This window comes from Aphanomyces astaci (genome assembly GCF_000520075.1).
Source record: "Aphanomyces astaci strain APO3 unplaced genomic scaffold supercont1.61, whole genome shotgun sequence".
Classification (NCBI taxonomy): Eukaryota; Oomycota; class Saprolegniomycetes; order Saprolegniales; family Verrucalvaceae; genus Aphanomyces; species Aphanomyces astaci.
The window spans coordinates 401093-420043 of NW_009798324.1; the positions used below are offsets into that span (position 1 = coordinate 401093).

General features: G+C 47.5%; 7 protein-coding genes across 7 annotated transcripts; 4 read left to right on the forward strand and 3 right to left on the reverse strand.

Annotated features, from left to right (window-relative positions):
* Positions 1-1313: 1313 nt before the first annotated feature.
* H257_14748 (hypothetical protein) lies at positions 1314-2919 on the forward strand. The gene is made up of 2 exons (XM_009842634.1): positions 1314-1797; positions 1864-2919. Exons 1-2 carry the CDS (start codon positions 1363-1365, stop codon positions 2815-2817), a joined length of 1389 nt encoding a protein of 462 aa, XP_009840936.1. The 5' UTR covers positions 1314-1362; the 3' UTR covers positions 2818-2919.
* A 330-nt stretch (positions 2920-3249) lies between these two features.
* H257_14749 (hypothetical protein) lies at positions 3250-4260 on the reverse strand (the record flags this gene model as incomplete). The annotated part of the gene is made up of 1 exon (XM_009842635.1): positions 3250-4260. The coding sequence occupies one exon, from the start codon at positions 4258-4260 to the stop codon at positions 3250-3252; it is 1011 nt and encodes a 336-aa protein (XP_009840937.1).
* Positions 4261-5976: 1716 nt separating this feature from the next.
* On the forward strand, positions 5977-6815 carry H257_14750 (hypothetical protein). The gene has a single exon (XM_009842636.1). The coding sequence runs from the start codon at positions 5992-5994 to the stop codon at positions 6469-6471; it is 480 nt and encodes a 159-aa protein (XP_009840938.1). The 5' UTR covers positions 5977-5991; the 3' UTR covers positions 6472-6815.
* A 22-nt stretch (positions 6816-6837) lies between these two features.
* H257_14751 (hypothetical protein) lies at positions 6838-7491 on the forward strand. The gene is made up of 2 exons (XM_009842637.1): positions 6838-6955; positions 7020-7491. Exon 2 carries the CDS (start codon positions 7165-7167, stop codon positions 7471-7473), a length of 309 nt encoding a protein of 102 aa, XP_009840939.1. The 5' UTR covers positions 6838-6955; positions 7020-7164; the 3' UTR covers positions 7474-7491.
* A 1162-nt stretch (positions 7492-8653) lies between these two features.
* On the forward strand, positions 8654-9670 carry H257_14752 (hypothetical protein). The gene has a single exon (XM_009842638.1). It carries the CDS (start codon positions 8743-8745, stop codon positions 9193-9195), a length of 453 nt encoding a protein of 150 aa, XP_009840940.1. The 5' UTR covers positions 8654-8742; the 3' UTR covers positions 9196-9670.
* Positions 9671-9816: 146 nt separating this feature from the next.
* Positions 9817-10219, reverse strand: H257_14753 (hypothetical protein; the record flags this gene model as incomplete). The annotated part of the gene is made up of 2 exons (XM_009842639.1): positions 9817-10052; positions 10144-10219. 2 exons carry the CDS (start codon positions 10217-10219, stop codon positions 9817-9819), a joined length of 312 nt encoding a protein of 103 aa, XP_009840941.1.
* Positions 10220-11937: 1718 nt separating this feature from the next.
* H257_14754 (hypothetical protein) lies at positions 11938-12789 on the reverse strand (the record flags this gene model as incomplete). Its single annotated transcript, XM_009842640.1, has 3 exons — positions 11938-12126; positions 12230-12445; positions 12535-12789. 3 exons carry the CDS (start codon positions 12787-12789, stop codon positions 11938-11940), a joined length of 660 nt encoding a protein of 219 aa, XP_009840942.1.
* Between the last annotated feature and the right edge of the window lie 6162 nt (positions 12790-18951).

Here is an 18951-nt window from a genome sequence, read left to right on the forward strand (position 1 = left end):
ATTGAATATCAGGATCAGTTTGATCGGTATGTCAACACCTGCTACACACACTTATGTATTTAGGGGTTACCGTACAGTATGCGCATGGACAGTGGTTAGCCCAGCACTGACGATGCAACATAACCTCGGGAACAGGCATTACACGAAAACACATAATACGTAAACACAAGGGGTTTCGGGGTTAGTACAAGGGTACGGGCAAATGCGTACGAAGCTGGAAATGGTAAGGTACATGGAAATGTATGCAACATGTGGATAAGTTGAAGTTGTCGATTCTGGATTCTACTCCGGAGTATAATTGTAGATGCTTGAAATGCTGTTGTAAATTCATGGTCTCTCTGTAGGTACAGTAAGGCATAAATCATCGCCAAACACTGCTTCCGAAGGTTTGTGATACTTGCACAGTTAGTAGTTAGTATAGTTTCCTCTGGAAGATGGCTCAAAGTTACTGACTGTGAACAATACCGGTAAGCTTACAGCACACCTTTGCTCTGTACTATTAATATAAGTACTAAGAGTAACTGGAAGTTACTTCTAATAACGTTACTGTAGGCTGTACGTTGTTTTCGCTGTTCATGTACTACGTAGTACTACTTACTGTACAGTAGTACTACAGTACCTCCGATTGGAAATCATTGATAGGTTTACTGGTTACGTACAAATACTATTATATTATACAGGTATTAAGAAATTTGCTGTACCACATATCTACACGTAAACCTCTATAATCCGATAAGTTCAGGAGAAATCAGATATAGGTGTATAGAATTATACGGAAACACAGTTAAAATTGAGCATCATTCCTGATTGATTTTGACCATAATTTTAGGACTCTCAAAGCATTCAAATACTATTGCCTTGACAATTGGTATACTTCCATGTATTAAAATACATGGAAGTACAGATACCAATTGTCAAGGTAATAACCTATTTTGACTGAGATACAATTGTTCAAAGCCCAAAAAGTGAAACCTATCAATCATTTCGAATCGGAGGTAGTACTACTAAAAAGTACTAGTAGTGTACTGTACTACCGTAATATTATTACTGTAGTAGTACACTACAAATCCTCGAGTCGTTCCAGAAAATGTACCCCCCCCAATTATCTCAAAAACTATTGGTAAAAAAATGGTGGCCGCAAAAAAAAAGCCAGCCTCATCCATGTGCAATAGATGCACGCGAAGTAAGCATCGTGTAACTACTATATTGTATGTCCGTAATACCAGTCCAATACAGACCCGGTTAATCTCAGCCAAAAACACAAAATAAATGCATTTGTGTTGCTTACATCCCTTGAAGTCCTGTCCAACGACAGACACCCCGTTCTCGGCGCAGAAAACAGTATCGTCGGCCGACGCCATCATGTCGAGCGTGTTGGTGCCGCGGTCGCTATTCCGTTGTGGCCCCCTTGCCGACTCGGAGACGGAGTACCTTCTGCAGCTGGCGTCTCAAGTGCCCATCCAGGTGATCCGACGTGCACAGCTCGACAACGGAAGCATCCACTGGACGTTAGCCACGGACGACGCGGACGTGGTCATGTACCAAGGCAACGACGCGACCAATATGGCCAACACGTGGTGCACGATCACCGAGGTGCAGGCGACGTTGGAGGAAGCCGCGGCTCTGTTCGCAGGGGACACTCCGGTCGAGTACGAGCGCAACCACAAGGCGTTGGCGTCAGACGTCCTCGACTGCTACAAGTTGTACACGTTAAACCCGGATGTCGGGGTGTATTGGAGCGTGCTTCAGAGTCCAGCGCCAGCCCTCGCGAACCCCCGCGACTTTTGCTTTCTCCAGGTTCGAAGAGCCATCATCATCCATCCCATCGAGTTGTTCGAACAATGGATTGATCTCCATGTGTAGAGCCAAGGCGAGTTTGAACATGCTGGTCACCGAGGGTTTGTCGTGGCCAAGATGTCGGTAACCGTCAGCGGGTGTCCAGATCTACAGGACTCCCATGGATACGTCCGGGGTCTGCTGTACCCGTCTGGCTTTGTGTTCACCGAGCTCGGCAGCCGCCGCCCAGGGTACGTCCAGGTGACCCATGTGGTGCAAGTGGATCCATTGGGGAAGACGAAGCTTCCGCCATGGATTTACAAGCGCGGCATGGCGACGCGGGTCAAGGGACTTCGCCAGGTGGGCCATCAGCTTCGTCTGAACCGCCTCAGCCAAGCCGCGTTTCGAACCCCCGACCAGCTCGTACCGAAAGATACCCGAACGAAATGCTTCCTCTGCCAATGTGCCTTCCGCCGCGTATTTGTCAAGAAATGCCGATGTCGGCTCTGTGGTGAAGTCATGTGCCACACGTGCTGCAAGCACTGGCCATTGGTTGTGGCGGGAATTCCCACGACAGTGCGCATATGCAGCAGCTGCGCCCTCAAGCCGAATCTGCAAGAGTACAAGGCCCGGGGAAATGTGATGGAACTGCTACCGTTAATGCAATCGTCATTGTCGATATCAGCATCTCGATCCACGGAAGGCGGCAGTAGCGCGCGACCGCCATCGACTTCGACTTCGTCGGCATCGTCAACTACCAACCCCCGCCACCTCGACAAACCACGAGTCGTCGTAGTAGGTACTAGTACTAGTAGTAGTAGTAGTAGTAGTAGCGGCAGTAGTAGCCGAGACCGAGCCAAGACCACCCCCGGCAGCAGCAGCGACGATGCCCATCCTTTGATGGAAGAAGGAGATGAGTACTATTATCACCACCGCCGCCACCACCGCAGCTTGGACGAGATTGGTACGATTGTGGGGCCGATTGTACTGGAAGCATCCGAGTTTGGAGATGAAGACGACGGAAACTCGTCGGGACCTTGAGAATTGTATAACGTTACTACTACTGTATCTTCGCAGTAACTAGTAGTACTAACGTTAAACTAAGCCAATCACTGATCCCTAACCACTGAATATGTATACTCGTACCCATACAACACCGAAGGTTTAAATAATTCTGTACGTCAACAATTGGTACACGACTTTTATAGAGGTGATTCATGTAATTCCCGGCCAGCATGCAATTCCCGGCCAGCAAATGGCCAATCACAATAGACCACTCAACCAATTATTGGGTCACTCACACAGTGCACAGCACATTCGGAATTGACGAAGTGACTTCCGAAATTGTGTCGTATAAAACATTGTGATTGGCTATTTCGTAACAGACGCAGTCATTTCCAATCGCTCCAAGTGGTTTCCATTGTGTGAGGTGATATCGTAAAGCACTTTGGTAAGTTGTTGATCGAACGTTTTCTATTCAAAAATTCCACTATCGTCACCACTTGGGTAAAATTCAGTGTCCGAATCGAAGTAGGCATTTTCACCACTCGGCAAAAACGTGCCCAAACGCAACTTGCGCTTCTCGCGATGTTTTTTAACTGCAACGACACGCTTGGCTTTCTTCTTTTCACTCGAAGACATGAGGGCGTTCAAATACCGGTTGCGTTCATGGCTGTCGTCGACCCACAAGGGAGAAAAACGAATGTGAGAATTAGTCAACGCAACACAAGTTTGAAGGTAGAGATCGTAGTTCTCTCGCTTCCACGTGTAGGACTCGTTTACGATCGCCCACAGCGTCTTCAAACGACCGAAGTAGTTCTCAACGATCACGCGGTCGGTAGCAATGTTGTCGTTGTACTCCATGTCGCTCATAGTGAGCAAGCCGCCAGGGGGCCGTTTCGCCGGGGTGATGGCACGCATGCGACGGTGGAGCCCTTGGTACCCCTTGTCTGCCAAAATGGCCCAGTCGTAGAGCATAGGGCCGGCATCGGGCATGTCGCATTCGGCATCGGTCTTGCGCATCTTGTCCGCGTGGAAGGCCTCGTTGGCCTCGAAGATGCTGATGTCGGCGACGCTCCCGGGCACAGCTTCCGTGACGTTGATGGCAAATCCAGTGGGTACGACGCTCGCTTCGACCTTCAGCCCATAATGACCGTGCTTCTTGATGTAGTACATCTTCTCGCTGAATGTCCCCGCCGATGCATTGGTCTTTTGGAAGGTCACGTCCACAGCGTAGAGCGCTGTCGGAAAGTTGGCGAAGCGCTGGCCCGTCGAGTTGAGCTGCTCCATGAGCCACTTGGCGCCAACATTGTCGATGTACTTGGTCTTGAGGTGCGGATGGATGACCACGAGGAAGGTGATGACCCGCTTCGAGAACGTAGGCGAGGCTGCAGCGAACATGGTGGCGACGACGTCCCACGTGCCGCAGTGCTTCATGGACGTGACGGCCATGAAGAGCATGTCCCGTCCGGTAACATCGCACATCGAAGAATTTTTTTGAAATGAATGGCTCGTGGAGCCTCTCTGACGCGTTTGCGCGCCAATATTAGCATCGATTTTGATGGACTTGGCGGCCTTTATCCCATTATTCAAGTTTTTATCTATCAGTTTTGAGAAGTATTCTCTTCAAGGAGTTTAGATGCGATGACGAATCACTTCGCTAGACTGCTCAATATTCAACGAACGAAATGTTGTCTGATCGGAAATGATCGAGTGATTTCCAAATGCACTCATACCTTGATCAATGACAGACAGAACCAGATGTCAGGCGATCCTTGTTCAAGTGGTGAGATGTTTGCGAATGCGTGTGTTTTTAACAATTGACTTCATCATATGCTTTTGACAAAGTCACAAACAAACGTTCTTTGTCAAATTGTAAAATAGTCGATGGTTGGTGAAAAACTTAGTCTCAAGTTTGGTGGTCTAATCATCCATCGACGATGATTAGACGAAATTACGTACTCCTGTATCACACATACTTGTAAGATTTAATATTATGCTTGTCCGGCATGTTATACAGTTTTTATACTAGTTGCACTTCTAAATTTAATTACTTGAATACTTTATACATATTATTATTAAGAGGTTCTGAGGATTTGTCACCCAAATCAGGCATACATTATTCAAGTGACTTACTGGCCGGGAATTAAATTCACACAGGGAAATTTCAATTTTAGAAATTCGACGAGCAAATTGACCATGCGATACAAATGATGGGACCTGCATAAAGTTATAAAGCTCGTCACGACCTTCAAAATGCATGTTTTTGCAGCCTCATCGGATGAATGGGTGACGAGTTATGGCACTCAAAAAGTAGACCAAGCTGGCCGGGAATTACATGAATCACCTCTTACTTAGCATATATGAAGAGCTGTATACAGCTCAATTGTGCGAAATACATTGCACGTTGATAATTGGGGGATTGCCCTAAAAATTGTCTACAATTTAGGACTTTTAAGGATTCAAAAAGGATGCCTCACTGTCAATCAGGAATTATGGCGATTCTCCGAAAAACAAAAAAAGTTGTATTGCAACAATTGGCATTCTACTTTACGAAAGCAAGCCAGCCAACCATCGGATGCAAAGTTGCTGTTGGAAGCACGTAAGCTTAGTACTACCTACTCTGTGCTTTATTATAGTGTACATTTGAGGAAATTTGGCCTATCACGGCGACCACTGGGCCAAATTGCGAATTACGATTGGCTGCCGAAAGCTGGCGTTTGTTCTGATCCACCTGTTATTTAAATAAAGCGATTCGATCATAAATGACATAATAACAACCACTAAAATAGTCGCACCCACTTTGATCAAGATATTTTCCGCCAATTAAATGGATGCTGTGTGTCGTATACAGCTTTTGATTGGTAGATATCCACCAATTATATAGATGCATTTCGATGAAACACCTTTTGCTTTGATTGGCTGAATATATTTGTGACTCTCATTGGTCAAAAACCAAATGTACATTATATTAAAACACAGCCATCTGAGACAAATGTACATGTCAGTACCATCCGACATGTAAACGACAAATTTTCCAGCGGTGATTGGTGAAACGACATGAAGTTGAAATATGATTGGAAGACAAAGTTTACAAGCAACGGATTGGTCGACCGCGATGTCGTTCAGCAGCATATCAGAGAACATTGAGAATAACACGATTATATTGATTGAAATAACAAGACAGCAGTTTTATAACCACCACGACCATCCAAAATGGCGCCGACAAAGCTGATAATGGTGGCGTCGAAGAAGTCCATCCAAGATTCGTTCCACGGGGCGTCCACGAGGCGTGCCTACACAACGTATCAGAAGCAGTTCGAAGCTTTCCTTCGAATGCACAAGGAGGGCATTGACCCCCGAGAGGCAGGCACGGAGGAATACACTGACTTCTTCCACCACATGTACACCCAGGGACGAAAAGCTCGTACCATTGACTTGGCCAAGTCAGCTCTGGTCGCATACTTTGCTGCAGCTGGAGTGGCATCGAACCCAGCCCAGGACTTAACCACTCGACGCTACATTGTTGGGCTGCAGAAGTACAACAAACAGAATAACGTCGATGAAGAAGAGAAGGCACATCCACTTACCGTGTACGAGCTGTCGACGCTGATGAACTCCCTGGCGCACCTTCATCCGTTCCTTGGGGCTATGCTACGGCTCCTGTTGGCAGTTGGCTTCATCGGCTGCTTCTGAATCAGTGAGGTGCTGGCTCTACGGTGGAATGATGTCGAAATCGTTGGGGACGAGAAAGGACGATACCTTTCCGTGCGACTCCGCTGGCACAAGAAGGCAAATGTCGAAGAGGATAGCCAAGTATATCATCTCGTGGATGAATCGACGTTTCCATGCTTGCACGTTTGTGGCTTCTACGACTAATACCTGTCCAAGGTGAGAGGCGCCGGTGTCAACATCAACAGTAGTACCTTCGTGTTTCCGACCTTCGTCACTCAGCAGTCCGGTGTCCCAAAAGTTGAATGGAGCCGCAGCCTCGAGCAAGTCAACTTACGTCGAATCCTTGTCGACGTAGTTGAGATAACACCAAACTTACCGATCGGCATTACCCTGCACAGCCTCCGGCGCGGTGGCGCGTTCTTCCGCGTCTTTGAGTCCAAGGAGCGTCGATTCAACTTCCGTGAGTTGATGTCTTGGTGACGTTGGGCGGATGCTAAAACATGCTGTGAGTATCTTATTACTCAGAGTATCAGCAACGAAATTAACCCATGGAATTTGCTGCGAACCAGCAGTGACGCCAGCCACATTCAATGACAGAACGGCGGTGGTGCTGCGTCGGGCGGATTGGTGTTCTCCGTCGAGGACGTTAACCAAGCGCTGGCCAAGAACTTGCATGGTCAGGCTGTTGGCGGCAGCAAAGGCTCGGCAAAGCCTATGCGACAGAGTTCGATGGATCAGTTTGTTTCCCAGAAGTCGATACCTACGGCTCGGTCGGCGCTGGAAGCTTGGCAGCAGTGGTTCGTTGCAGACCCTGCCATTGGTCTGGTGTGCGCTCTCAAGGACTACACGAAGGAGATGATACGTATGGACAGGAAGAAGTATTCAGAGCGATTCACTTTGGCAACTGCGTTCAGCAAATACCAAACATTTCAGCAGTTCGATGCATCATATCAAGGGTTCACGAACTCATACGCAAAGGTACTACATGAGGTTTGGCGTAGGAAGCGATTGAATATCATGTAAATACATTTTAAATTTGCAAGTCATACTAGTATATTTAATATTGCGACGTCGGCGAGGATTGAACTCGGGACTAATTACGATGAATGGTGCCCTTATTTTGCGGGGATTCATGCCTAATAGGGAAACCTGGCGGACCAATGTAAGTAGAGGGGGTATTTCCTCTACTTCTTGGATCGCACTTTAAATATCCATTTCATTTTATCACTATTGGCCAATCAGATTTTTGTCGGATGGATTTGTCGTATCCGCCATATTATCTATACTTTTACATTATTTTTGCGGATTTTGAAGATTCTCCAAAAATTGCTCGAAATACACTGTAATATACTAACGTTAGTACAAATTTCCCCTTGTCGCTGGTTCAAAATTTCCGTCTCGAGTTATCATGCGTGTGTTCGAAGGACTCAAAATTTCCTCTCGCGATTGGATGAATGAACCTCCAAACAATCAATTCCGGAACTTCGACATATTCAAATAAAACGAGATATTGTGCTTTCAAGCTCGATTTGGTATTTTCGGTAGATTCGACGAACGACGTCAAATCCACCTGAAATCGTCGAGACGGCATTTTACTTGAACTAAATCTACTTACTGTGACTCCTGTCCGATGCAATGTTGAACTCTTTGTGAAATGAAGAAGCTTGGTAATGCACCGAAAACACCCACCTGCAATATGATTGGTCGAAAGGTCTTATTTCGAACATTTCATTAGCTACTTCGGTCCGTCGATTACTGCGTCGATTTTGCTTCGTCGACTCGATTGCAAGCCCCGGTCCAATTTGAAATCGAATTACCACAATCTTTGTGACTGTAATACAACAATCAATCTTTTTAGCCAATCCAATTGCAACCTTTATTCTTTGTAGCCAATCATACTCCTTTGCTCGATTACTTGGCGATTTCATCAATCCCCCGCAAATTTGACTGACAGAAGAACAATACACAGTACACTGTACAGTACTCATATTCTTAATACTACTGTAGTACTCACCTACGAAGTACCGGTAGTGAGTAATATCAGAGAGATTTCGCAAACGAGCTGTAGCCAGTGCCATAGAACCAGAATCCGATCGGGCAACGGCAACGGCAAGGCTGTTTTGGTCATTTCGCAAAATGGCTGCCATTGCTGCATCTATTTTTAGATCGTACCTTGATGCAGTAAATCTTCACACTTCCATCCTTTCTGCCATGAGTACAGAAGAGTCCACCCTTGCTCTCCGGGTTTACAAATGGGCATAGCGGAAGAAGCTAACTCCTGCTACAACAACAATGCTTCTGGAGTTTGGCCTTGGCATTCCTGTGGAACGACCATTGATCCCAGCCATCAGTTTCGACGTCAACATGCGTGATGCTGATGCTGTGCTTTCGTTTCGTTTCGACGTCGCAGGAGTTCTACAGCTCACGTCCTTGCTTGGGGTACCAAACGTTGTGATTACATCATCACGTGACCGTGTTACTGATGTGGAAGCCATGGTCATTCTGCTGAAACGCCTCCGTTACCCCATTACCTTCTACGACATGCTCTCAACATTTGGTCGGTCGCGCGAACAAATTTGCCGTATATTGAATCACATGGTGGCGTTCGTGTTCAACTCCTGGAGAGATCATCTACTGCAACAAGCGCATTGTTCGTGCCCGAATCGCACAGTATGCCAGCGCCATCCATGCAAAAGGGTCACCACTTTCAAATGTCTGGGCATTTCCCGATGGAACCAAGATTGAAACTTGTCGCATCAGTGCCTCTGCCAATGGCGCTGCCGGATTGAACTTGCAAAAGCGGACCTACTCAGGCCACAAACGCATGCATTGCCTAAACTTCCAAGGGTTGACAACTCCTGATGGTCTCTGTATCCACTTCTTCGGGCCCTTGGAGGGCAGTCGACATGATGTGATGTTGCTGCGCATCAGTCGGCTGCAAGAGTACTTTGAGGCCAATTCGGACATTTTTGTGGGTATTAAATTTACGGGGACCCTGCTTATCCCATTTCGAAGTGGCTTGTGTCTGGCTGCAAGGGGAGCAACTCGGACGAATCAAAACAACGTTTTAACACACCCATGAGCCGATTTCGCCAAGGCGTTGAGTGGAACTTTCGGCGAATGAAAACGCTTTAGGGATTTACTACATACAAAATGGAGCAGAAGATTATGCTATCGAATGTTTAAGTTCAGACTCAAATTTGTGGCGCGGGAAGTCGAGGTCCTTGTCACGAGCAATCAATTCACGTTCGCTCTCAGCCATAATCTTGAGAACCGTCGCAACAGCCAGACTGTTGCGACGGTTCTCAAGTGCAGGACGCTTTTGAGCGTCATAGCCATCAACATCGTTTCGTCGCTTCATCGTCTTCATGGCCATTTCGCGTACGATAAGCCCACCTTGTTCAACTTTCTCTTTTCGTCTTGAACTTGGGAGTGCTTTTGCTGATCGGTCTTGAGGTCGTCCATCAAGGTGACGATGTCATCGAGAAGCATATGCTTCTCTTTCTCCTCTTCGTCAACACCAGAAAGACGTGCTGATGCTGCATCAAATTTGCGATGCTCGTCGACGAGAGTCAGAAATCGATGTTGTACCTTCTTGCCGTCTACGACACGGCCGAAGTGCTCGCAAGCCATGAGGGTAAGCAAGTGCTTGCCATACTTTCTTAAGTTGTCCTTTCTCAGCAGTGAATGGACGATCGGCTGCCACTTGAATGAGGAGAGCAATGTCGTCTTCTTGGGTCCAGTTGCGACGCTTGTCCGTGTTGATCATTTGGCTTTGGCTGTTTCTGGCTATGGCATGACTCTCCGTACAATTGGCCGTTGCTGCCGCAAGCAAAACTATGATTCAGAGGTTTGCCGTACAATTATCAAGTCCCAAAGGTTGTGGCTCCGGCACTGGCAACGGCATGTTTGCGAAATCTCTCTATTGTACTAGTACTTTGCGCCTTGTACAGTACGAAGTGCTAGTACTGAGTACTATTAGTAGTATGTACTAGTATTCACTCGAAGTACTGTAGCACTGTAGTATTGAAACCCTGAAATCATGTGACCGACCGTTGAGGGCCGAGTTTTGCTTGTGAGTTTCATTTTCGAGTATGAGTTGTTTCTTCGTTTCGTAAGCTTACAGTGAAAACATTATTAATATATGTATTTTATTTTTTGAATAAATCCCAAAAAGTATCAATTTACACTTAAATACTACGTAGTAGTTTATGATTGCACAATGCATTGTTGATGTTGAGGGCTTTTCACAGGCGACCATTGATGGGCCGACTTGTATACTTATGCCTTAAGCTTAGCAAGAGGACGGAAAAGATGTGGATGCCAGAGGCATGTAGAAAAGGGAACGGAAGAGAAAAGGGGTCGAGGAAGGTAACCTCGAGGCCTAACTAGGGACGCTGGCCAAGCGTCCCGGCCGTAATTAACACAAAGAGGAAGATGTGGGCTCACAAGAAGGAACAAGTAGTGAGGGCACTACAGTATTGGTTTTTCCACCAATCACATGCATGCATAAGCCTTTTGTTGGCCTAGCTGGAGTTAACAAACAAGTTAGGTACAGGTCCAAGTAATATTCAGAAATATATGGAGCCAGGCACATTTTCGCCGAAAAGGAGCATCAAGTATATCTCGGTATTTGTATACAGCACTTATCCGTGCGAACATTTCCATTGTATCCGGAATATTCAGGACGTTTAACCCAATTACCAGGTATAAGCATAACAAATACTACTCTGTTCCGAAACATTTGTCAGGGTATTTTTCATTTGATTTAAGTATAGGACGTTCACTCCAAAGAACTTGATTTTTGTATGCAACTCCCAAACAACATATTTACGTCAAAAATTATATTGTATTTTTTTAACTTGACGTCGACAACTTAATCAAGAGAATTTATCAAGGCCTCCATGGTGTCCTCCTCGCCCAGCCGCTCATGCAAATGAGTTAACGCATTCTCATAAACCTAGAAGCATCGCACTCGACATTATACAATGCAAAGTTAACAATGGATGCATCCTTCCTCATATGAGGAAGTTTGTAGTCATTGCTCCCATGTATTTCAATGGACTTTTCCATAACTTTTTGAAGCGTTATGAATGTCTTTGCAAGTGTATCCGTCGGCAACTAATAGAAAGCGCTTTCTACAGCATCAATAAGCTCCTCGATTGAACGAGTGGACTTTTGATACTGTAGACTTTGAATAGAATTAAAAAATCCTAAATCTAAGACTACGTTGAAATCTGGACTGTTAGGTGGTTGGTTGACGACACCAATTCCACTAACACCATGCGCTTGAAGCAACGCTGTCGTGACTCGTCGATGTGGACCTGCGTTATCTTCTTGGATCCAAACATCACCGCGCGTGCTACCACCAGGAAACTTTGCTTGAATTGCTGGCACAACCTTGTTGACCACCGCGTCGAAGTACACGTCGAAATTCACGATTTGAGGAACGGTGATCAACGTCCCTCTGGGTGGGTTCTTACTTGATCATGCGGCTGGAGACACTTGGACTAACGGCCACACGCCAACTTTGCCGTCCCAAATCTTCTTGGCATGATGGTCGTAACGGGGGCGGGCGACAGCAGCCAAAAACATCACCTTCGTGATGAAATGCTTTGACTTCACCGATCTTGCGCCCACTTCCTCGTCATCATATACATAGTACCTTCGCTTGACCTTTGTCAAATAGAACCACTTTTCATGGATATGCACATATTCGTGCATATCGGAGAAGCAGTGGCGTCCATTTGGCAAAGGTCGAACGAAGGACAATGCATACCTCAAACGAGCTTCGATGTTGCCTTGCGTGAGGAAGGGCATAGCTTGACTTTAACTTGAACCTTGGTGTGGCCTTCTTGTGTTGGAAGATCGTCGTCATGGGTATTCCACTCGCAGCAGAGAGCGACCGAAGTGTCTGTCGCGACATGTGGGGGTACTGCACGTATGTCGCTTTCAATTTATTGAGCCGTTCGCTTAGGTTTTCGGCCAGTATTCCCTATTCAAGTAAACCATTAATATTGTATAATTCGTACAATTTATATATTTATAGATTTATAGAGTACTACCACGCATTTTCGTGCTAACATCGGCGGTGTGGCCACCGCCGCGAAGCGAGAGTCGTGCACGTTGCCAGAGGCGAGAGATCGTCCGTACGTGGCATCCAAACTGTTGTGCGGCCTTGGTTATCACTCCACGAGGGAGCATATCACCCACGGACGCGCTTAGGAGCATTTCATATACTCCACGGCGGTCCTCCAACGTCAGGTGCTTGTGGCCGTTCTGGGGCTTTGGGGTAGCAACGGGGGCACCGGCATGCTTACCGTTGGGCTTAGCAGGCATGTTTTGGTCGTATATGTATGCACGTAGGACGTTGGAGATGTCAAATTGTAATGTGAACTACTGGCGGGTCATCGACAGTGTTTTAGGGATGACTAGCCAACTTTGAGGGGTCATATCTCAACAACAAAATCGACGTGGAAGGTTCAAAAACTACCCAATCAAAGCTGAGATCTTGCGCGTTTTGATGCGCCAATCAGATAAGAAAATGGCGTCATATTAGAAATATTCCGCCAATCGGACAAATGTTTCGGAACAGAGTAGTATTGATTTAACGTCAAACTTTCGTGGGTTTACAGTTAACTGAAAGTATCAAGGCGTTTAATAGTAAAACGTCTCCTCCTGAGGATGGCCGATCTGTAGTCTTAAGATGACTTGCACCATACCACTTTTATGGGATTTTTTACGCAACTCAACTATACCCGTCTTGTTCTAGATCGTGAACAGAAAGAGGGAAATCAATTTTGATTGGCTCATTCTATTTAGAGATATTGAGGGGTTTACGAAACGTCTACGAAACCCTTTATAACTTGATATGTTCCTCACTTCGATACAGGTTTTGACCCACAATTTAACATTGCAAGAACCATGACAGGTACACATGCCATTCAAAGTTTATACTTCTACATAAATAGTTGGGTACGTCATCTCATCTAGTCTACGCTTGCTTTCGTTGTTCTCTATTCCTGCGACTAGCAGAGAATGACAATTTTCAATTCGTTTTCAACCGTAGCCAGACGGTTTGTGGCAACGTGGGGTGGGATGCCAGAGGATTGTAAATTTATTGTTGAGTTGTGCAATTCGGCCCATTTAAACGTTGACGTTTAAATTTGGTAGTAACCCAGACGTTAAAATGGGGGCCAAAAACAGCGGATGGTGTTTGCCCAATTTGTATTTCAGCGAAATGTAATGGTGCGAGAGCGATGCCACCAAGAATGGAGAAATTTGGCGAAACAAGCTGGGGTAAACCCGGGCAGGGCAGCGTTCCACTGCTCGTTGCTCTGCCCAACATCTCGACACACCTTTCAGTGTCACGTGGCTACTAACTTGATCGCCGTTACTCGACACACATTGAAGTAGCGCTGCTTGCATGTCCTGCTGCGCCTTCAGTTGATTCTCCTGTTGCGCTTGTTGATTTGCCAACAATTGCGCTTGTGCTTGGGTTTAGCCTCCAGCAGTTGTTGGATCATCTGCTGTTGGTGCTTCATAGTCCCAACTAGGCTCGCAAACACTTCCACCATATGATTTCGATTGGGGTTTCGGGGTGGGTTTCGGGCTCTCTATGTAATCAACTAAGTCTTCCTTAGTGTCGACCTTCGGCTTCTCCGCTTCGATCTTCGGTCTCGCCAACAGATGCGCGTCAATCGCTTCGGTTACGTATCCGACAGACTCAAAGTTGCTTGAACCTTGGTAAGTTCGTCGAGAGCGTACTTAATTCGGTTACTACTTAAGTCGCTGTCCTCGCAGCGTAGGTCTCGCTGGATAACCTTCTCGCTCGCCACTGCCGCTCGCTCCGCTTTTGACTTTCCCACTCGCTGCAGTCGCTTCCTTTTGTCGGCAGTGACTCTTCACACGCACCAAATGTCCCTCTCCCAACGGTCGACTCTGCCCCTACCGACTTTGATATCGGCTACTGGGGAGAGTACTGTCGAGGAAAAAGAAACACTTAGGCGATTGCTAAATTGACACTAGTCGCTATGAAAGGTCGCCGTTGAACCTTTGCCTGAACTAGATTGAGTAACCTTACAACCTCCGAGCTATGCCCCTCGGTGTAAGTCCTTGCTGCCGAACTGAACCAGGAAGTGCTACCAAATGTAGCGGTAGCGAGCTTCACAGAATAAATTGGAAAGTGAACAGATTGTCGTCTTAAGCTACTAACTACGAAAATGTATACTATACTAAGCTACATCAAGTAATTTTTTCTCTACGGCTTCTTCAACGGCCTTGTCCGTTAATGGTGAGTCAATCTTTAGCTTGTTCGACAGTCTTGCCATCGTTTTGTTAACGATGCGATAATCTGTATTCTTGGTCGGCAACCTTGCCATCGTTACATTAATACGACGTGTTTGTGTTGTCCACCCCCCTAACGTTACCTATCATGCACAAAAGAGTAAAAAATAGGAGCCCAACGCTACCGTATGATATTGCACTTGTCCCTATTACCACATCAAGGGGTATGTCCGAAGCAGTCATGTTAATGCTGGTCAGAGTATAGCTTGAACTGTATACCAGCTTGTTTCCCAGCACACATTAACAAACCCATTAATCGATGCTAGCATCGTGACTCCGCAATCAGCTGGGGGGAATAAATTCAGTGCTACACTATATTGTGGATTCGTACAAGAATTATGTGAATTGAATTGTTGAGGGCTTGAGGTGGTTCACGGCATGTGAATTGAATGTGGAAACAGGAAGTCTGTAGCTAGTCGAGCGTAGCCCTGCCTTAGTGGCTTGTGCTCAGCATGTAGTTTAAATGAGAATGTATCATGTGTTGCTCCTATCGTTGCAGCGAATTATGAAGGGCTATCTACAGGTTATGAGCAATACGCGAAGCATGATGGAATATGAAGGACGGGGAGACTTGTAGCTTTCCTATGCTATTGATAGTAGAATGCAGAGTCAGATTTCATGAATTATCATCAGAATTCTAGTGTAGCTCAGCAAGCATAGTACACTGGCGTAGTAGGGATGGTTAATTGAGTGCTGAAACCTGATATTACCGTAGTAAGGCACATGAGGGGCGATGACACATCACGAAGGGACATTTGGGGGGCACTTTAATAAAGCAAGCTTAGTACGACATGTATGTACTGTACTGTACACTAAGCTTATATGAATGTCGAGAGATTCTATAGTGTCAGATACAAGTAGAATGCAGTTAAGCTCGCTAGGTAGATGGTATATATATCACGCCCACGGCGTAAACCATTGGATGATTAACGCTATTGTAAGAAAGTAGACAGGGGTGTTCAAGTATTGTAGCTCACTCGCCCTGCGTACTTGATATCACTTTGGAGTATAGATCCTACAGACAAATATGCACAGCTTTGAATCATGTTGTCGCGAGAGTAACTCCACCCGTGGGATTTATCGCTTTTTAGAGCTTGATGAATCTGTGTTCATGAACACAACAAGAAAGGAGTAGATCCAATGTTAGGCCAACGTAAAAGTGAACTATCTAAAAGCTAGCTAAAGCTGGCGACATTTTGGGAAAGGTCGTGTAGACTAAAAGGCACGACGGTCGATTTCGAAGGTAGTCGGTACATCGAATATATACCTGTTTGATGGCGCTACCACGATGTGGTATACATGTAGTAGTACAAGTCCATGATCCAGCTCCGTCACAAGTCCCGCGGCGAAGATTCGACCCTCTCGTCGAATTAGAAATGAATCGATGGAGTTGGGTAGGTGGTGTCGGGTAGGTCAAAAAGGGTAAAAGGTCTAGTAGTTTGCACGTAGCCGGTTTTCGTCGCCACAAAAGTAGTGATGCTGGCGCTGACAATCGACAATGCCGAGGATAGTGGTGCAGATGGAGGAGCCGGAAAGCGGTCGCGTAAAAATGAGTGGTCATGAAGCACAGTACGACGAGCCTACGACAAAATGTACGACAGCACCCCGGACCAGGTGCTGGTAGTCTCATACTGGACGGACATAATATCTCAGACTGGGCAGATGATTGGACGAAATACATCGGAATACAAGGGAATAGCCGTCAAAATAGCCCGTGGGACTACAGTATTCTGACGGGAACTGACTGTAGTCCCCATCCATCACTCTGTCAGGCAGCCAATCAGAAACGAACATGAGTTGACTTCGGCCAGTTGATAGGATCGTCGATTTGTGGTCATTTGGATAGGGCATTTTCCAACTTACGAGTCATGGCTCCTACGACAGGAGCAGCAGGGAAGAAGAAACGGTCGTCGTTGTTGTCTTTGACCCGTCACAACGCGGAGACCCCGAAACCCCGTTGAGTCAGTTGAAGCGGCCGTCATCCCCGACGATATCGACTGTCGTCCAACCCCACAAGCGGAGGACCTCATTTGTCACACACTAAATAACGAAATACACACAGAAACGACCGAAAAAAACACAAATTTTGACGAAATACACACACGACCTAATAACACAATACAAATCCCGAGTTCCACAAAAACTTCGCCGAGCATAACTCACAATTCACCGAATTCCAGACAAAAAATGCCTAATCCACGCCAAAATTTCTGAACAGTTAGGACGGAAATAGAAAACATCTGACCCATCCATTTCGAGCTTGCGGACAAATTGGGATCGATCCCTTGGGAATTATGGCTTCCCGAAGGTACCCATCCCAGAATGCGAAGTAACGTTGCACAACAGAATATTTACACCAAGGTCGCTTTCGCAGTTCTAGCGGTGCTGATTCTAATGTGCCCCATTATTCCCCCAAACTAATACCCTACGCGGGATTTGAACCCACCTCCCCGGGTCCCATGGTACCTGTCGGTGTGCCAAACGGCACCTCAAACGGCGCCACGGGTGCAAAGTTGGGTCCTTCGACGACGTTGAGCCACCACCTGGCCATGGCTAGCCGGCCTGGGACCACCACCGCGAGTGCTGCAACCGCTCCTGCGCCTATGCTGCGTGACCGGTCAGCCTCACCACCATCCACCGGACCTACCAGAGTGGCCAGCGACGTCATGGGCGTCGACGATCACGATTCGGGGCCGCCGGTGACCACCAACGACGATTCTGACCGTCTAGGCCTATCCACCGCCAACACCGTCAGCCCTGGCGATGCGCGAAGTGATGTATCATCCCAAGCCACGTTACCTGATCGTGTTGGTGACGCTGGATCGTCCGAAAACGTCAACCCACGCTCGCTCCCTCGCGCCCGTGGCTCTGCAGCTTCGGCTACGACTGCCACCTCGCCGCCGTCGACCGATTTCCATGGGCTGCCTTTGCTGCCAAACGCGCCGAGGCCACCAAGACCACTCGCATCAAGGATGTGGGTGCCCACCGTCCGTCGATGGTCGACCTGGCACCTCTCTTGGCCAAGCACGCTGCCGGAACGCTCGCCTTCCATGACACCATGCCTATCCAGAAGCACGACAAGCGTGAGGTCGTCGGGTGGCTGCACATGGACACGGGCAACCATACCAAGGCGATCAACGAGGATGCCGCCATGGCGTCGCTGCTGCACGACAACCAGTCGTTGGTCAAGGGCGACACCCTCGTTGACGTCATCAAATGTGAGAAGGATACCCAAAACCGTATGTTACGGTGGGGCATCGCCAGTGACACTGCTCTCCGTCAACTTCAAGGAACGACATTGAAGTTGCGTGTGACCACGACGTCTGGGAAGATCAAGACCACCACCATGATGTCGTTTCAAATGTCCCTTCCACACGTGCTCGATGGGTTCTACATGGACATCCCGGCTGGCCTGCAAGGTCTGTTTGAGGAACGGCTCCTGTTTGAAACCCTGCAACGCCTTGAACCTCGATTCCTATGGGGTATGTACACGAGTGTGTCTGCGACGACGGGCCTGGCTGGATCACGCTATCGGATCCACTTCCTGGGGTCCGAAATCCCATCCACCATGCTCCTGGATGGCCGCATGGTCGAGGAATTCATTTTCCGTGGCCGATGCCTGCGAGTCTACGGCCAAGGCTGGTTCTTCCGTGACAAGCGACTGGCTCGCCTGGACCTCGATGCCGCCGCCGCCAACATCACACCGGCTACTCCGTCAACCCCACCAGCACCCTCTACCACCTCACCACCAGCTAGCTCAGCTAAGCCGGCTAAACGTCAGAAGACGACCACCAAGGACTCCAACGAGTGGACTGACGTCCGCCGAAAGCAGCCAGCGGTGTCCACGGTGCCCCACGCTGTGCACACCCATGGTCGGCCCTGGGCGTCACCAAATGCGTTTGCCGCACTCCACGAGCGATGGACCTTCGGACACGCGGTGCACCGGGCAACCCACAGTGGTGTCTCCTTCGAGACAATCATTCCAGAGCCCACTCCGCTCGCCTCTGCCCCTGTCCACTCCACTACTGGTGAGTATGTGACGTGCCCAAAACCACTCAAGGGCAAGATCTCGCATGTCGAGGTGCCACTCGACGACCTCATCGCGGAGCTCCATTCGCTCGAGACCAAATCCTCGGCTGCCGTCCTGAACCATGC